The following is an 18,321-nucleotide window of genomic DNA, read 5'->3' on the forward strand; positions in this document are numbered from 1 at the left end:
TTCTCTGGGTTTATATTGAGACCCCTGGGTCTAGTCCAGTCTGGTCCTTTTCGGCCTTTCTGCATAGCTGATTCGGGTCCTTACCTCTAAGAAGTATTATAACATCGTCTGCATAGCAGACGGGTTAAAATCCCTGCTCACTAAGCATCCGTAATAGGTCATTTATGGTGGTCACCCAAAGTAGTGGCGATAAAATGACGCCTTGTGGCGTGGCCTGTGCCACTTTCTTCCTTATATTTATGTCATGGGACCCGCAATTTATTCACCTTTTCCATAACATATGTTTTATCCAGTCTCTAGGGACCCGGTCCACCCTGTACTGTTCTAAGGATTGGATCAATGTGCCGGTCCGCACATTGTTTAACGTCCCCTCGATGTCAATGCAAACCGCCAATGTGTACATCTTGGAGTCGAACGATTCTTCTATTTCATGCACAACCTCGTGCAGGGCAGTCTCCACTGTAGGACTCGACAGGGACCAAAAGATAGAGTGAGTCTAGCTTTTTTGAGTCTTCTCAGGTTCCGGTGTTGGTTAAATATTTGTTCAATGGTGGATTTATCAGAATTAAACCACACAAATACCGCAAAATTATTTCATCCCCAAAACAATATCCACAGGACAGGGACTTATTTATCTGGAGTGTGCTCACGTATTTCAAGCTTAATAATAAGGGACTTTTTGATAAAGCCTAGTCTGAACGACGTGTCACTTAACTATTTCGCCAGAATAAGAAGGGGAAAACCATGGCAGAAAATTTACTTTCGGATGTTCTCACCACGATTGAAACTCAGTCGTACGACGTTATAGGCAAACATGCCTTTGCGCCAGGGTAGCCCGATATAAGATTATTAAATGTGTTATTTATAGGCTGCCATTGCATGTTGTTGCTTAGGACTTTGTTTTTATCCATGTAATTGCAAGCTTCCTCCCAATCACTACTGTTACGGTGACCTTACGAAGGAAAGGTTGGCCAATCTGCTATTTCAGTTTATTTTTAAAATATTCGTTTTTTATTCAACTTATGTTTAGGCAAAACATATCCCCCCTTAAGCTTACCATTTATGCTTATTTAAAGGTCATTTAAGCAAATACTTTTGCTTGTTATATAAAGCAGAAAAACATTTATTTAGTTTTTTTCCTTTCTTATGTCTTTTCCAACTCAGATGGCAATAATCGAATAATGGGTATGCAATGAGGGGATAAGCAAACGGACTGAGCCATTGGCACGCAAGTGTTGTTTTTGGAAGACGCTACAAGTCACGACATTCGAAAGATCCTCAGCATGAAAAAATTCAAACGTTAGCTGCAAAATTCTGAAGCCAAAACTACATTGAACAACAATAATAAACAGTCAACTTCGCCAGCTAATAAAACTCTAGGATTGCTGATGCTGGTGCTGCCGCAGCAATAGCCAATTCTCAACACTCTTTAACATTTAGAAGTGGTGGAGAACTAGTGTTTTTCCATTCGGCCTGATGTTCTCGCTTGGGAAAAATGCCCCACGGCTTTGGAAAAATATGAGCATTATAAGGCGATATAACATACAAAAGGCAAAAAATGCCGGAGCTTATCAGGGTAAGTAGCTTTTGATTCTATCATGTGTATAATTCAAGATTTGCGAGGGAAATTTGAGAATTCACAATGGTTTATTTTCAAAGTAAGAATAGTAAATTTTCCAATGTTCTATTTAACATTATTTTCTATTTAAATTTTTATACCCTACACCACAACTGAGGTACGGGGTATTATAACATAGTGAATTAGTTTGTAACACCCAAAAGGAAGAGAGATAGACCCATTGAAAAGTACCGATCGACTCAGAATCACTTTCTGATTCGATTTAGCTATGTCCGTCTGTCTGTCTGTCCGTCTGTCCATGTTAATTTGTGTACAAACTACAGGTCGCAATTTTCATCCAATCGTCTTCAAATTTGGTATGGACATGTCTTTCGGCCTAGAGACGAAGCCTATTGAAATTAGAAAAAATCGCTTCAGATTTGGATATAGCTACCATATATATGTTCATCCGATTTGCAGTAATAATGCAATAAAATGGTCATTTGTTGCCTGCTTCTCTCGAAATTTTGCAGGAAGGATTTTGTAATGACTCTCGACATTACTGGTCAATTTCATGGAAATCGGTTCAGTATTAGTTATAGCTCCCATATATATGTTCGTCAGATTTTGGGTAATTTGCAGTAATGTTGTCATTTGTCAACCGTAGTTATTACAGTTTGAACATATTTTTGCTCGCCGAGATCCATCAAAAATGGTTCAGAATTGGATATAGCTCCCACATTGTACTTATAGGGTAGGTGTAGGGTATTATACAGTCGGCACTGCCCGACTTTTGCGCTTCCTTACTGGTTTAAGTTGAACAAAAGCAAAGATTGTTCAGGTTACTTAATTATCGTTAACACTGATAATTGGCTTATTTTGTTGTTTGAAACCTGTGTCATGCACTTGCCGTATTTATCCTGTATCAGACTTCAATTGTTATATAGTGGAGGCAGCTTTTCAAAACTTCAAACTTCATGTGAACTTATAGAATGATTAGCTTGTTCATACCAGCCGTAATGAGAATGCTGGATTATTACAAAACAGTTTGTAACAAGTAAAAAAGTTCAGCCGGGCCGAATCTTATATACCCTCCACCATGGATCGCATTTGTCGAGCTCTTGCCACTGTATCTCTTTTTAGGCATACAAAGGATAAAAGAAAATAATGGCTATGTTATTGGAACAATATAAAGTTGAGGTTCATTTCGGACGATAATTGAACTGAATATTGGAGACCATAGTAGAAGTCATTGTGTAAAATTTCAGCCAAATCTAATAAGAATTGCGCACTTTAGGGGCTGAAGAAGTAAAATAGGGAGATCGGTTTATAGGGGAGCTGCATTAGGCTATAAACCGATTCATGCCATTTTCGACACGTATGTTAAAGGTCATGAGAGAAGCCGTTATACAAAATTTCAGCTAAATCGGATAACAATTGCGCCCTCTAGTGGCTCAAGAAGTCAAGACCCCAGATGGGTTTATATGGCAGCTATATCAGGTTATGGACCGAATTGAACTATTCTTAGCACAGTTTTTGGAAGTCATAACAAAACACGTCATGCAAAATTTCAGCCCAATCGGATAATAATTACGTCCTCTAGTGGCTCAAGAAGTCAAGACCCCAGATCGGTTTATATGGCAGCTATATCAGGTTAAGGACCGATTTGAACTATTCATAATACAGTTGTTGGAAGTCATAACAAAACACGTCATGCAATATTTCAGCCAAATCGGATAATAACTGCGTCCTCTAGTGGCTCAAGAAGTCAAGACCCCAGATCGGTTTATATGGCAGCTATAATAGGTTATGGTCCGATTTGAATCATTCTTAATACAGTTGTTGGAAGTCATAACAACACACGTCGTGCAATATTTCAGCCAAATTGGATAGAAATTGCTCCCTGTAGAGGCTCAAGAAGTCAAGACCCCAAATCGGTTTATATGGCAGGTATATCAGGTTATGGACCGATTTGAACTATTCTTAGCACAGTTGTTAAAAGTCATAACAAAACACGTCATGCAATATTTCAGCCAAATCGGATAATAACTGCGTCCTCTAGTGGCTCAAGAAGTCAAGACCCCAGATCGGTTTATATGGCAGCTAAATCAGGTTATGTACCGTTTTTAAACATACTCAGGACAATTGTTGGAAGTCATAATAAAACACCTCGCAAAATGTCAGCTAAATCGTATAAGAATTGTGCCCTCTAGCGGCTCAAGAAATCAAGATCCCATATCGGTTTATATGTCAGCTATATCAAAAGGTAGGCAAAATTTGCAATTAGCATATCAAAACGTGGACCGATATAGCCTATTTACAATCCCAACCGACCTACACTAATATGAAGTATTTGGGCAAAATGTCAAACGGCTAGCTTTACTCCTTCGGAAGTTAGCGTGCTTTCGACAGACAGACGGACGGACGGACGGACAGACAGACGGACATGGCTAGTTCGACTTAAAATGTCATGACGACCAAGAATATATATACTTTATGTGGTCTTAGACGAATATTTCGAGGAGTTACAAACAGAATGACGAAATTAGTATACTCCTATCCTATGGTGGAGGGTATACAAATAAAGATTTTCCGAGTTCTGGCAATCTGAGGTTACCGTTGCGCGCGCAGTTAAGTTAAAGTTAAGACGAAAGTATCGAAATATTTTTTTTGGGTCCGGTTAGGTTAACTAATGCTGGCGACTTTTGTCTATAATGTGGCTTTGTAGAAAATACGTCTCTTAATCTTGGCTAAAAAAATTAAAGCCTACATAATGACCATAATGTAAGCGGTCTGCACTTTCCGGCCATTTAAGTCGGGAGGACCTGGCGGAATTATCCCGGCACAGCTGCAGGAGTCTCTTGAAGTCACCTTGCCCTGGCTTGAGCGCATCTTTCTAGTGAGCCTGGCATGGTCCTACATACCGAGGACATAGGGGGAGGTTAAGGTGGTCATTATCCCCAAGGCGGGAAAAATAAACCACAATACGACGAAGGATTACAGACCTATTAGTCTGTCATCGTTTTTGCTGAAAACACTGGAAAGACTGATTGATCTGAAGGAGAGAGGGGGACTGAAGCCGGCAAACTTCAGTAGGGCACAGCATAACTCAAAGGCAGGTCGGTGAAGACGGCCCTTTGCGAGGGGGTACAGGAGGTCGAAACGTCTCTCCCGCAGTAGGAGTACATTTTAACGGCCTTCTTGTATATGGAGGGCGCCTTCAATAATGTGGAAAAAGGATCGAGAGTCGCCGCACTGGACCGCACGGCGACTCACCCCATAATCTCCCTGTGGACCAATAGTATGCTTAGACAGGATTATTAATGCGAACCTGGGAGAAAGTGTGGTTAGAAGGCGGGCGACCAGAGGAAATAAACCACAATACGACAAAGGATTATTGACCTATTTGTCTGTCTTCGTTTTTGCTAAAAACACTGATTAATCTGAAGGTAAGAGGGGGACTGACGCCGGAAAACTTCAGTGGAGCATAACACGCATACCTCAAAGGCTGGTCGGTGAAGACGGCCCTTCACGAGGTGGTAGAGGAGGTCGAAACGTCTCTCCGGCAGTAGGAGTACACTTTAGCGGCCTTCTTAGATATTGAGGGGGCCTTCAATAATGTGGAGAAAGGATCAATAGTCGCCCCACTGGACCGCACAGAGATTTACCCCATAATCTCCCAGTTGACCAATAATATGTTTAAACAGGATTATTAATGCGAACCTGGGAGATAGTGTGCTCAGAAGGCGGGTGACCAGAGGAACGCCCCAAGGAGAGGTGTGCTCGCCGATTCTATGAAACCTCGTGATTAATGAAATCCTGATGGATCTCGGTGGAGACGTCACGAGAATTATCGCTTATGCGGACGACGTCTTGCTACTGTCCCGAGGCAGGACAGTAGCAAGACGTCGACGATCAACCTTATGCAATAGCAAGCTAATGCTTCTGAAAAACGTTGGTGTCATTCAGGCCTTTCCTTTAAAATATTTTTCGCAGATTGTTAACAGCTACCTCTCACTAAGATAGGGATATAATCCCATGGCAGCCGGTTGTACGCACCGGATTGACGCGATGGAACCCCTAATCGGCAAGGGCTGTCGCCTCAGTGTCCGTGTTCGTCTTTTTTCGTCATGGGAAAGGCACATCCCGGAGTTCCTTCTCCGCACGCTTCTGGTCCGTGGCGGGATTGACAAGAACCCCGGACCCTGGTTCTGTTCGGTTTGCCAGAACCGCCTCCATGTTAGGTCAGTTTCGGTGAAGTGTAACCAGTGCATAGAGTGGGTACATTTCCGATCTTGCTCTGGCATAGTCAAACTGGATATGGTACAAGGTGCTGTGCGAACTTAGCCAGCATTGGGTCACAAGCGACGTCGTCGTTACCTTCTGCGTCTTCGCGGAATTTGTGACTGGAACACTTGGAGCAATGTAACTTAGGCACCGGTTTAGGCAAGCTGTGGTCTACTGTTAAGTCACTCTCGAACCCCGGTAGACGGGATGACAGGACCTCAGTCACTTTTGGCGACGTAACAGTGACTGATCGAAAGATGCGCCAGATTGTTCAACTGTCAATTTATTGTGCATCCCGAGAGCGAAAGGGCAAGGAAGAGAGCCATTCGCCCTATCCGAGGTCTCCAAGCCGATGAACAGCCATCACAATTTACCGTGGGCGAAGTTGCGAACGTCATCCGTGGCGCCAAATTATCCAAGGCGTTGGGCCCCGAGGGAAGCTCTACATTGATGTCGAAGAATCTGGATTTATCTGGAGTTGAGTACCTTACTACTGTCCTCAACCTGTCCTTGAACACTCTTATAGTTCCCGATAAGGACCCGAGTTTGCGGAAGTCGTACAGACCGATCTCTCTTCTCTCCCGAGCCTCGTAGGAGAATTTTTATTCGCCGAGCATCAATATGGATTTCGAATGCTGCATAACACAACAACTGCTTTGCATGCTATCACCGCACACATTTGCCGTGGCTTCAATCAGTCCAGGCCATGTGATAGGACGGTCCCCGTAGCACTGGATCTGTAGAAGGCATTCGACACGGTCAGCCATGCCAAACTATTTGAGGACATCGCCAACACGTCCCTCCAGCCAGGCCTGAAACTCTGGGTCGCGAATTATCTGTGTGTTCGCCAATCAGGAAGTCTAAGCAACGTAGAGTGAAACATGGAGTTCCCCAATGTGGGGTGATATCTCCGGCACTGTTTAACCACTACCTATCCTCCATTCCACCCCCCAGACGGCTTATATATACGACGATTGTACGATCATGCCATCAGGCCCCCACCCATTGTTAACATCTGTGATAGGTTGAACGTCTACCTCAACGAACTTGCCTCATATTTCGCTGCAAAAAAACTGAAGATATCTGCCACCAAATCTTCAGCCACATTGTTCACTACAAATACACGTGAGGTGAATACTGAGCTGACTGTGATGGTCGATGGAGAAATGATTCCGACCATCAAGTGTCCCAAAATACTTGGCGTCACATTTGACAGCTCTTACACATTCCCCACATTCCACAGCAATTTGCGATAAAGTCAAAAGTAGAAACGAAGTCCTCAAGTCACTTGCTGGCAACACTTGGGGTGCAGACAAAAAAAACTTTGTTGACCACGTACAAAGCAATTGGCCGGTCTGTGGTAAGTTATGTAGCGCCAGTGTGTTCTCGTCAGCTTTGTGACACTTACTTAAATTGGCTATGACAGAATATTTGTTCCACTAGCCGAACGTAGAATAGCGTTCCAAGCGCCTAGATCTTCTGCGCTCATTCTAAAATCTCTGACACCAAGTTTCGAGGTGTCTTCCACAACTTGATCTTTCCATCGGGCTTTTGGTCTTCCCAGATTGCATGTACCACCGTGTTTGCCTTCAAAAGACTTCTTTGCTGGAGCTTCTTCATCCACTCTGACAACATGACCTAACCAAGGCAGCCGTTGTATTTTGATGTGTGTAACTATGCTATCGTCGTTATACAGCTAATACAGCTCGTGGTTCATACGTCGCCTATATTCTCCATTAACGCGAACTGGTCCATATATTTTACGATGCATCTTACTCTCAAATACTCCAAGCACTGCCTCATGTGCTTTCACAAGTACCGTGTCAGTGTCTTGTATAGTGTAATCTTCGTCTGTCGAGAGGTGGCCTTGTTTCTATACTGCTTACTTAGTCCAAAGTAGCATCTGTTTGCCAGTATTATTCTTCGCTTAAACTCAAAACTGGTGTCATTCGATATACGTAGTGGATGATACGTAGTGGAATAATATTCAGATCTGTCAGAATGCCGCCCTCCGAACTGCGACGGACTGTCTTCTCAGTTCTCATGTGGACCACCTCCATCAGGAGACAAAGATCCTACCAGTGCGAAGACATAACTACATGCTGTCTAAGCAATACCTTCTCGGCTGTTATAGCAGAGACCATATCCACCCCCCTGAAGCTTTAAGGTAGATCTATTTGATCTAGAGCGTGAGGTTCAGCGCTACAAGAGATAACCTCTAGATGAAGCAGCATATCAAGCAGGTCTAGACAACATTCATGCAGATACGGTAGCAGAAGCGGTAAATGACTACCGGGAGAATGTAGTCCTTGGAGAACGACCGCCTTCCGTTGCACCTGAAGAAACTGACCTGCCCCGGCAAACCAGAGTAGTTCTGGCTCAATTACGTTCCGGCAGATGCATCCGCCACAACTCCTACAGATCAATGGTTGATGTCAACGTGCACGATGTATGTCCCGATTGTAACCAAGGACCGCACGATACACGTCACCTGTTTTACGGCCCGCCAGACCCACTGGACTCCGACCCAGATCCGTGTGGACGCACCCCATCATAGTCGCAGAGTTCCTGAGTCTTGACACTCAACAGAATCAAGCAGGCGAAAGATAGAACACAACAAACTGCTACATCAACAACTAAGATAGGAATGACTGATGGGAATGTTTGTAAGCAGGCATTTATTTAATAGACCTAGACCTTTTCTTATCATCTAGAACGAGACAAATAGCTACAAAGAGATATTATCGAAAGATTTGAAATGGATGGGCCGCCAGAAACTATTTTAGAAGTAGTAAAACATTATCTCTTTACCTTAAAGTCACCAACTGCTATAGAAATCAAACGACTTTCCACTCAACCCTCATAGATCCATACTAAATACCAAATTCCATGCAACATTCAAACTCCAATCGATTGCCATACTACGATGACATTATTTACACACAATCATTTGCCAAGTGAAGTGCAAACAAAATAAGTTCATAAAAAACGCATTCAAAATCAAACCAAGCTGGTGTTCGAACAAAGACAAAAAGCCTCAGAGTCACACAGCCTAAACAATTTACACTTTAACATTTACGAGTGGAAACACTCTAACTATTGACTATATGAAGCATTCTTAGTAGATCTTCTCCGGCGCATTACTCCAATGCTCTGTGAAGTGTGCAAAAATAAATGGTTGTTCACATTTGCAATAGAGTCATTTTTCATATACAAAACATAACGAAACCATTCTAATATTCATTTGTTCAAATTCACTCAGATACTTCAAACTTTAGGCCTTCCAACACTGCCAATTCTGCCAACTTTTAGTTCAGCCTCTTCACCAAAAGCACATAACCCAGAACAAGTGAATGTGTTGAATGTATCTCAGAGATGACAGAGATGGCTGGATGTTGGTTCGTCTAATCCGCAACTCAAAAGTGTATAACTGGTACTTACCCCCACTCCGCCAACTTTGACGCACACATGGAACATTTGACATTGAGTCTCCGGATCTGCATAATAGCCGCCAAGTATTTTGTCATGACATGTGAATCGTGTCTGTGGCATATTCTGTAGACTGTATGTTGGCCATGGTTTTCTAAAGAATGATGACTCTTGTCCTAGTATCGTATTTGTTACACTTAAAACGATTGCTGTAACATGTGTGTCCAAACATCGAAATCACAAAAGAGACCGAAAAAGAAAAACAAAAATAAACAATAATACATTAATAATTATTTCAATAAATGAAAACAATAGCAGAATTTGCTACGTTGTCGTGGCAACGTAGCAGAAACTCGATTTAAATTTAAAAGAAATAATCACGTGTGAACTACATTAAAATCCAGAACATGCTGATGATTTATATCAGTAAAATCCCAAAAATAAGACATCTGCGCGGAGAAGCACGAGCTTTTTCACTGAATGGGCTGAATTAAAGCTGACGCTCTAGTCAAGCAGCGACTATTGTCACTGTGTTATCCTTCATGCAATACCTGATATTCCAGTCAAAATGTATAACCCATCCTCTGGAACTAGAAAAAAAGCATAACTCCTAATGCTGGCGACATTTGTGAGGTACTTTGCCATGTAGAAACTTCTCCCCAAAAAGGTGTCGCTCTGCGGGACGCCGTTCGGACTCGGATATAAAAAGGAGGTCCCTTATCATTGAGCTTAAAATTGAATCGGACAACACTCTTTGATTTGTGAGAAGTTTGCCCCAGTTCCTTAATGGAATGTTCATGAGCAAATTTGCAGTTTGCAGTAAGTTAGAAAGGAATGCAACTTGCAACCTCAGTTTTTGTTGTAGCCACATTTTCATGTGGAGGTTGCGAACCTCGTCAAGCTCCTGTAGGTGAGCAAACTTGTTCCGGTCCAAAGCACGGATCGTCGCGGGGAACAAGGTGACCATTGGTTGCCTTGTCATATTGAACATCATAGGCATTCAGTATTTATGGAAAAACCGGTGACGCCCGGCCTCTCACTGAGACACTTCGCTCGACCAGCGTGTTACCCGGTAGCACGCTGCTGAGTTTCTCGTGACAGCATAGAACTCCACACAGATCGGAACACAATGTTTCAGGCTATGTGGTGCTCACAGCTATCCCTTGCCGGGCGCAACCTCGGTTGCTAGCAGCTATGTGATTGTCTTTGAAGAAAGAGTGAGGTAAAACCGCGTTAAGTTTGGGCGGGCCGAATCTTATATACCCTCCACCACGTATCGCTTTCTTTAATATTGGGTTGCCTAAAAAGTATTTGCGGATTTTTTAAAAGAAAGTAAATGCATTTTTAATAAAGCTTAGAATGAACTTTAATCAAATATATATTGGGTTGCCCAAAAAGTAATTGCGGATTTTTCATATAGTCGGCGTTGAAAATTTTTTTCACAGCTTGTGACTCTGTAATTGCATTCTTTCTTCTTTCAGTTATCAGCTGTTACTTTTAGCTTGCTTTACAAAAAAAGTGTAAAAAAAAGTATATTTGATTAAATTTCATTCTAAATTTTATTAAAAATGCATTTACTTTCTTTTAAAAAATCAGCAATTACTTTTTGGGCAACCCAATAATTGTCATTTTGTTCGATAACCTTTTGCCATCTTCCTGGCAAATTTTTTATTCCACGCTCATAGAACTTCTGGCCTTTATCTGCAAACAACTGAACCAAGTGCGATTTTATAGCCTCCTCATTGCCGAAAGTTTTACCATTTAAGGAGTTCTGCAAAGATCGAAATAAATGGTAGTCTGATGGTGCAAGGTCAGGGTTATATGGTGGATGCATCAATAGTTCCCAGCCAAGCTCACTCAGTTTTTGGCGAGTGACTAAAGATGTGTGCGGTCTAGCGTTGTCCTGGTGGAATATGACACCTTTACGATTGACCAATTCTGGTCGCTTCTCCTTGATGGCTGTATTCAATTTGTGCAATTGTTGACAGTAAACATCCGAATTAATCGTTTGGTTCCTTGGAAGCAGCTCAAAATATACCACACCCTTCCAATCTCACCAAACAGACAGCATAACCTTCTTTTGGTGGATATCAGCCTTTGAAGTGGTTTGAGCTGGTTCACCATGCTTGGACCATGATCGTTTTCGACTAACGTTGTTGTAAACAATCCATTTTTCATCTCCAGTTATGATTCGTTTTAAAAACGGATCGAATTCATTGCGTTTAAGGTGGATATCACAAGCGTTGATTCGATTTGTTAAATGAATTTCTTTCAATACATGTGGTACCCATATTAAAATTGACGCCAAACAAACAAATGTAAACAAAATTTCGCGCACTTTTTTTCTAAAGCAAGCTAAAAGTAACAGCTGATAACTGACAGAAGAAAGAATGCAATTACAGAGTCACAAGCCGTTGAAAAAATTTGTCAACGCCGACTATATTCCTACTATATTACCGACAATTACTTTTTGGGCAACCCAATATATAGGAGCTATATCAAGTTATCCACCGATATGGAGCTTCCCCGTCTTGGCTGTTAGGTTAGGTTAGGTAAGAGTGGCAGACCTTTACAGACTCACTAAGACAATTTCAAGTCCATTGTGATACCACAGTAGCGACAGACCAAGGCTTCTGGCGGGATTCGAACCCACGATCTCTGCAATGGTAATCCAAGCTCGGTACCAACTCGGCAGAAGGCATACAAAAATACCACATTTATAATCTCTAGTCGAATCGGATAATAATTGCAGTCTCTAGAGGCTCGAGAAGTCAAACCGAGAGATCGGCTTATATGGGAGCTATATCAGGCTATGAAACAGTTGTTAGAAGTAAAAAAAAACACCTTCTGCAAAATTCATGCCAAATCTGATAATAAATACGACCTCTAGGTGCTTAAAAAATCAATACACGAGATTGGTTTATATGACAACTACATCAGATTATGGAAGGATTTAGACCATACCAGTTGTTATTTCAACTAAATCGGATAGTAATTGAACCCTCTAGAGGCTCAAGAAGTGAAAGATTTGTTTATATGGCAACTTTATCAGCTTATAAACCGATTTGGAACATAATTGGCACAGTTGATAGAAGTCCAAACAAAACACCTCATGCTAAAGTTCAGTCAAAGCGGATAAGAATTGCGCCCTTTAGCGGATCAAGAAGTCAAGATTCGAACTCGGTTTACATGACAGCTATATCAAAACATGAATCGATATGGCCCATTTACAATCCCAACTGACATGCACTAATGGGAAGTACATTTTGACCAAGAACATTTCACTAAGGAACACGGGCAAACTTCTCACATATCAATGAGTGCAGTCCGATTCGAGTTTAAGCTCTATGATAAGGGGCCTCCTTTTTATAGCCGAGTCCGAACGGCGTGCCACAGTGCGACACCTTTTTGGAGAGAAGTTTTATATGGTATAGTACCTCACAAATGTTGCCAGCATTAGGAGGGGAAAATCACCGCTGAACATTTTTTTATGATGGTCTCGCCAGGATTCGAACCCAGGCGTTCAGCGTCATAGGCAGACATGCTAACCTCTGCGCTACGGTGGCCTCCAAACTAATAGGAAGTATTGGTGCAAAATTTCAAGCTTCAAGCTTTACTCCTTTGAAGGTTAGTGTGTTTCATACGGACGGAAATGGCTAATCGATTATAAATGTTAAAAGGATCTAGGGTTGGGTTTCCAATCAATATTTCGATGTGATAGTTCAGTATAAGGAGAGTGCTAAGTAAAGGGCACCGCGCAGAGGTTACCATGTCCGTCTACCACGCTGATCGCCTGGGTTCAAATCCTGGCGAAATCATCAAAAAAAAATTTTTCTTCAACGGTGGTTTTCCCCTCCTAATGGTAATGACATTTGTGAGGTACTATCCCATTTGAAAAAATGGTACGGCAGCCATGTAACAACTTCTCCATAAATAGGTGCCGCACTGCGTCACCGTCTATAAAAAGAAGGCCCCTTATCATTAAGCTTAAACTTGAATCGAAGAGCACTCATTGATATGTGAGAAATTTGCCCCTGTTGCTTCATGGAATATTCATAGGCAAATTCACATTAAAGAGTGATTAGTGCCTAAAGATGTCCACGCACGGTAGAAGTTGTAGGCCCATAATCTTTTGTCTTTCCCCCCCAATTGCTAAGCAGAGACCCAAAATGTGTCGGAGCGTTTTCAACTCCTGTCCACCATCAAAAACCTTGTAAAAGCCTGCCCCAAGTGTCTAGTGCGACTTCAGTAATCTAATGTTGCAATAACCAGTCGAAACACCTATCCACTCTCATGGCAGCCGGTTTTACGTGCCGAATTGACACCATGAAGTCCTTCATCGGTAAGGGCTGTTACCTCAGTGTACAATACACTGCTACAACAACAACAACAGAACACCTATTATCAGTCTGAGGCATGCTTTCACGGAGAAGTGTCGTCCAGCTTCGTAAAATACTCGAACAAAGGGCCTTGCTCACGCAGCCGACGCCTAATTTGCGCAGTCAGCGTAGAAAGTGCTAATCCTACCGAGGTGATCGAACATTGAGTTGCTGATTCCGTAGCACGATCAGCACTCGTCATCGATCTATTCTTGATCAGTTTATCAACCGGCCCATTTGCATTTACTCTTTTAAGAATCTTGGCCAAAAAATGCCGATAGCTTTTCTCATGGTTCGAAGAGGCTTTTTGCATCTTACCTCACAAGGTTACCTCTACGCCGGGGCCTTCAGCGTGGCTTAACTACCATCTTGGTAATGCGATTCAGCATTTAAATCAACTCCAAAATCTATAAGATCGTGAAGACCTACTTTTTGAGCGTAGGTTTAGAAACATATTTGACCTCCTAATTCCTCAGAACTCAATTAAGATTCCGATTCCTGTGCCTCGCATCCAATTCAAATCCATCCGTGCATACAGAAGGTCCCAGAAAGGAGTGATATCTGAAACTCAGTGTTCCCATTTCGTAAAAATGGCACACTACCCGTCAACAAGGAAGGAACCAGGTAAATAATACGTCGAGCTTCAAAAAGCTATTCTGCCACGCCGCATCGCCATGCCACAACAGAACAGAATAAAAGTCTTAAACCAATCAAGCCGTCTAGAGTCAGCGTCAATTTGCTTCTATATGGGAAACAAAAAACCGCTCATGCTGTCGTCCGAAGCTAGCGGCACTTGACACTTTGACTATGCTTAGACTCTTATTGTGTTCTGCTCTGGCATGGCGATGTGGCTTGGCAGAATTGCTGTTTGAGGCTCGACATATTACTTATTACGAGTTTCCTTCCTTGTTGACGGGTTGATTGTCTTTTTTTCGAAAAGGGGAAAACCAGACTTCCTCCATGATGATCTTTCTTGCCACATACCCAACATAAAGGTTCAAAGACCTAATCGAGTATGACATTCAGTAGATCTGTTGCACTGATCAGAGGCAATCAGCATCTTTCTGGCCCTTTTCTGGACGTTTCTTCTTTAAATAAGTCTCTGGTGAAGAATGAAGTTCAGATACTTGACGTCCCAGGAGAGTGGCAGTTTCACCCATCCAGGATGGGTCCCCTGAGCACACCTAGCTTTCACTTCCCGCCAATCCTTCTGAGGTTAATCGTAGGCTCGCCGGCACTCGTCCATCAGCTTGCCAGCTTCCCCAAAGCTCCCTAAATAAGGATTTACCGGCCAATCGTTTATGTGGGAATTTTATTTAACGACTAACAATATTCGAAAAGATATCACCATTTTCACGATAAGCGAAAATTTTGCTTTGGTGCCACAAAGTGAGTACTAAACTTGCTTTGACAGCTAAGTGAAAACTACTATAGTAGAAATGAAACGGCCACACACCATGATGACTACATAATGTGCATTGACGACGATCTTAAAACTCTCATATTCGAGACCTGAGAAATCCATTGTTGTTGTTGTAGCAGTGTCTTGTATTCCATTTTTTGTCTGCTTGTTTCTGCTGAATATCCAAATACAGGAACTCTGCGACAAAGGTGGGTTGCTTCCATAGGGATCTGGATCTGAGTCGAGTGGGTCTGACTGAGTAGTTCAACAGGTGAAGTTGGCCAATTAAACATGTGACATCCTGCTCGTTGTCATCAATCCTCGCTCTGTAGGAGTTGAGGCGGCTGCATTCGCCGGAACGTAATTGAGCCTGAACTACTCTGGTTTGCCTGGAGGATCAATTTTTCCAGGTGCAATGGGAGGCGATCGTTTTCCAAGGACCACATTCATCCGGTAGCTTTTCAACGCATCTGCTACCGTCCCTTTATGAATGTTGTCTAGCCCCGCTTGATATCTCTCTTGATCTTGAGGTACTCTCTTGTGGCACTGAACCTCACGCTCTAGATCATGTCGATCTACCTAAATACTTCTGGGCGGTGGATATCTGGATAACAGACCAGAAGGTATTGCTTGGAAATCTTGTAGTTATGTCTTCGCACTGCATAATTTAGCAGACCTGGCCGGTGTGGTCAATTGGTTTCTCTGTCCGCACCCCAATATGGCAGTTAAATCCCAGCGTGATCTGATGTGGCCCAGGCCCAGGAAGATCGCATAATAAATGCGCCTTTTATTCGCTTAAGTCCCCAAGTCGGCAGAGCGGTCTATATGACAGTTATATCCAAATGTTGTCTGATGTAGACCATACTCCTAAGTCCGCAGATCGGTCCATATAGCAGCTGATGTAGACCATACTCGGTTCGGATATCAAGTGACCCTAACTTTGACCTAAGTCACTATTCCAAATTTCAACCAAATAAGGCAATAAATGCGGTTTTTGTGAGCTTAAGACCCTGAAGCCACAGATCGGTCAATATGGCAGCTTTATGTAAATATGGACTGATATGGATTCGGATATCGGTTGTTTTAAACTCACTGTTTTAAATTTCAGCGAAATCCGATAATAAATACGCCTTTTATGAGCTCAAGACCCTAAATCAGAACATCGGTGTATATGCCAGCTATATCCAAATATGATCCAATTTTGACCGTTTAAGAACTACAGCTGCGTATCAAAGATATACGGATCTGTGCAAAGTTTCAGCTCAATATCTCAATTTTTAAAGGCTGTAGTTATCCCCTCCTAATACTGACGACATTTGTGTTGTACTTTGCCATGAAAAGCTTCTCCCCAAAGAGGTGTCTCACTGAGGACTCGGCTATAAAAAGGTGATCCCTTATCATTGAGCTTAACTTGAATCGGACAGCACTCATTGATATGTGAGTAATTTTTTGTTTTTTTAGTCCCAAATAATATTTATATCAGTCCTCTATTACCCTCATGAGAATAAACTCTGCTCTGAACTACCCTGTCCTGAAAGTCCCATATTATCCTGATCTTTCACATCTCGGTGTCAAATTCGGGTGACCTCCTGAGAATAAGCATGAAGTTTTGGTATCAGCTTCCTACTTTAATCTCAAATGTCTTTTTTCTGAGACTTAATGTCCTAATTGGTATACACGTCCGCTTGGGATCTGATTTGAGTCCTAAATAGTGATGATCCGCCTACATTTGTTTAGATTTTTTGGATTCTAGGGCGTAATGCTGATTCATCCCAATTTTTACTGCCAGCTTCGTAATTTACTATTAAATACCTTTCTTTGGACTACTTGTTTGTCCCAATCGGAATACATGTCCGCTCAAAGGATTTTTTTTGGGGGAGGTCCCCTTCATACTGCGCCTTATTTAGTTTTGTTTGTTATTGAGCTTGTATAAATGTGAGAACTGTAAACCAAGCTCGAAGTTTGCAAGTCCTGGGTAAGTTCGATTTCCACAAACAGTCTTTGGTATGTGGCTGTTTTGGTACTACAGTGAACTGCAAATAGTCTAGAGGAGTGTATAAAGGACCGCCACTATTCTTCTAACAAAAAATCGCTATACCGTTTCCCCTCTTCTTGTGGGCTGGTGTTTTTGTAAATTATGGTAAGTGGAGAGTCCAAGGTCACCTTTAGGATATTGAGAATTAAATACCCCTAAAAACTTTGTCATTGATCGACATGTGTTGCATAATAATTTTTCGAAATTTTCGTTAATATTCTACAGCCAAAGGTTTGATTTCTTTACAATTTTTTTTTTTAAACTTAGGCCAGTAGACTGAAAATGTTGTTCAGAAAATTTGCAAACAAGGTTACCTTATGTAATTTTTCATCATCAACTGTAATAAATGGACTTCAAAAAATGCTAAACAGCTCCAAATGCAAATCACCCAAATTAAAATAACTCGCACAAAATAACAAATTACAATTCTTAATATTTCCTCAACACTTGATAATTATGTAGATACAAATGTCTTGTTTTTCACTTTTTTGTTGTTTTTAATTTAAAATTCAACACAAGGAACTTGCATTGAATTTTAACAGCCCGCCCCATAGACACAAACAGACAGACATGCGAAAAACCGTATGGACTACAAACAATACAGTGGAGGATTTTGAAAAATTGCATTCACAACAAAATTTTGCAATTTCATCAACTCCATCCATTCCAGTCATTCATCATCAGCACCAGCTACATCAAGTCCATCACCATCATCAGAAAAGTACCCACTCGTAAAGTGCAGTCAGTCTGTATGTTAGTCTGTCAGTCGGTCGGTAACAACTACTTCAAAATTGCAGATGCCAACAAGTTGTAGATGTTGTTTGTATTACTTGTTCTCCACATCTTCTCTTCTCTTCGCTTTTTTGGAGTAGTCGAAAAACAAAAATTAACATTAAATAACATTTTTTCGCGAACAAAACTAGAATATTTCTGTGAATTGTTTTGATTGCACAAAATGTTAATTGAAACGAAAATAAACAGACCAACATCAATCAGTGCAACGTCAGACAATGCAGCAGCATCTTAGTGGTAGGCGATGACGATTGCAAAATATTTTTGTCTATCCATGAATTCATGGTACAAATTAAAATTTTTTATATTCTTCGAAAGCATATGTTTTCAAAGAAAAAGGTACAAATTCGATTCAGCGCATTTTTAGACAAAGAATTTCTTGAAGTGAAGACATTGATGGTATAATTAAAACTTTAAACAGTTGTTTAATTTCTTGAAC

General features: G+C 41.6%; 2 protein-coding genes across 2 annotated transcripts in view; one reads left to right on the top strand and one right to left on the bottom strand.

The window, feature by feature from the left end:
* LOC106089027 (mucin-2) overlaps positions 1 to 18,321 on the bottom strand; it is a 46,885-nt gene that overhangs the window by 10,269 nt on the left and 18,295 nt on the right. Inside the window, exon 3 of the mRNA XM_059362486.1 lies at positions 9,287 to 9,483. Within this exon, the coding sequence (XP_059218469.1) occupies positions 9,287 to 9,483 (197 nt within the window). The remainder of the gene's footprint in view (positions 1 to 9,286; positions 9,484 to 18,321) is intronic.
* The window catches only part of LOC131995008 (uncharacterized), a 55,434-nt gene continuing 38,283 nt past the window's right edge, over positions 1,171 to 18,321 (top strand). Inside the window, exon 1 of the mRNA XM_059362487.1 lies at positions 1,171 to 1,576. Within this exon, the coding sequence (XP_059218470.1) occupies positions 1,559 to 1,576 (18 nt within the window). The 5' untranslated portion in view covers positions 1,171 to 1,558. The remainder of the gene's footprint in view (positions 1,577 to 18,321) is intronic.

This window comes from Stomoxys calcitrans, chromosome 2 (genome assembly GCF_963082655.1).
Source record: "Stomoxys calcitrans chromosome 2, idStoCalc2.1, whole genome shotgun sequence".
NCBI lineage: Eukaryota > Metazoa > Arthropoda > Insecta > Diptera > Muscidae > Stomoxys > Stomoxys calcitrans.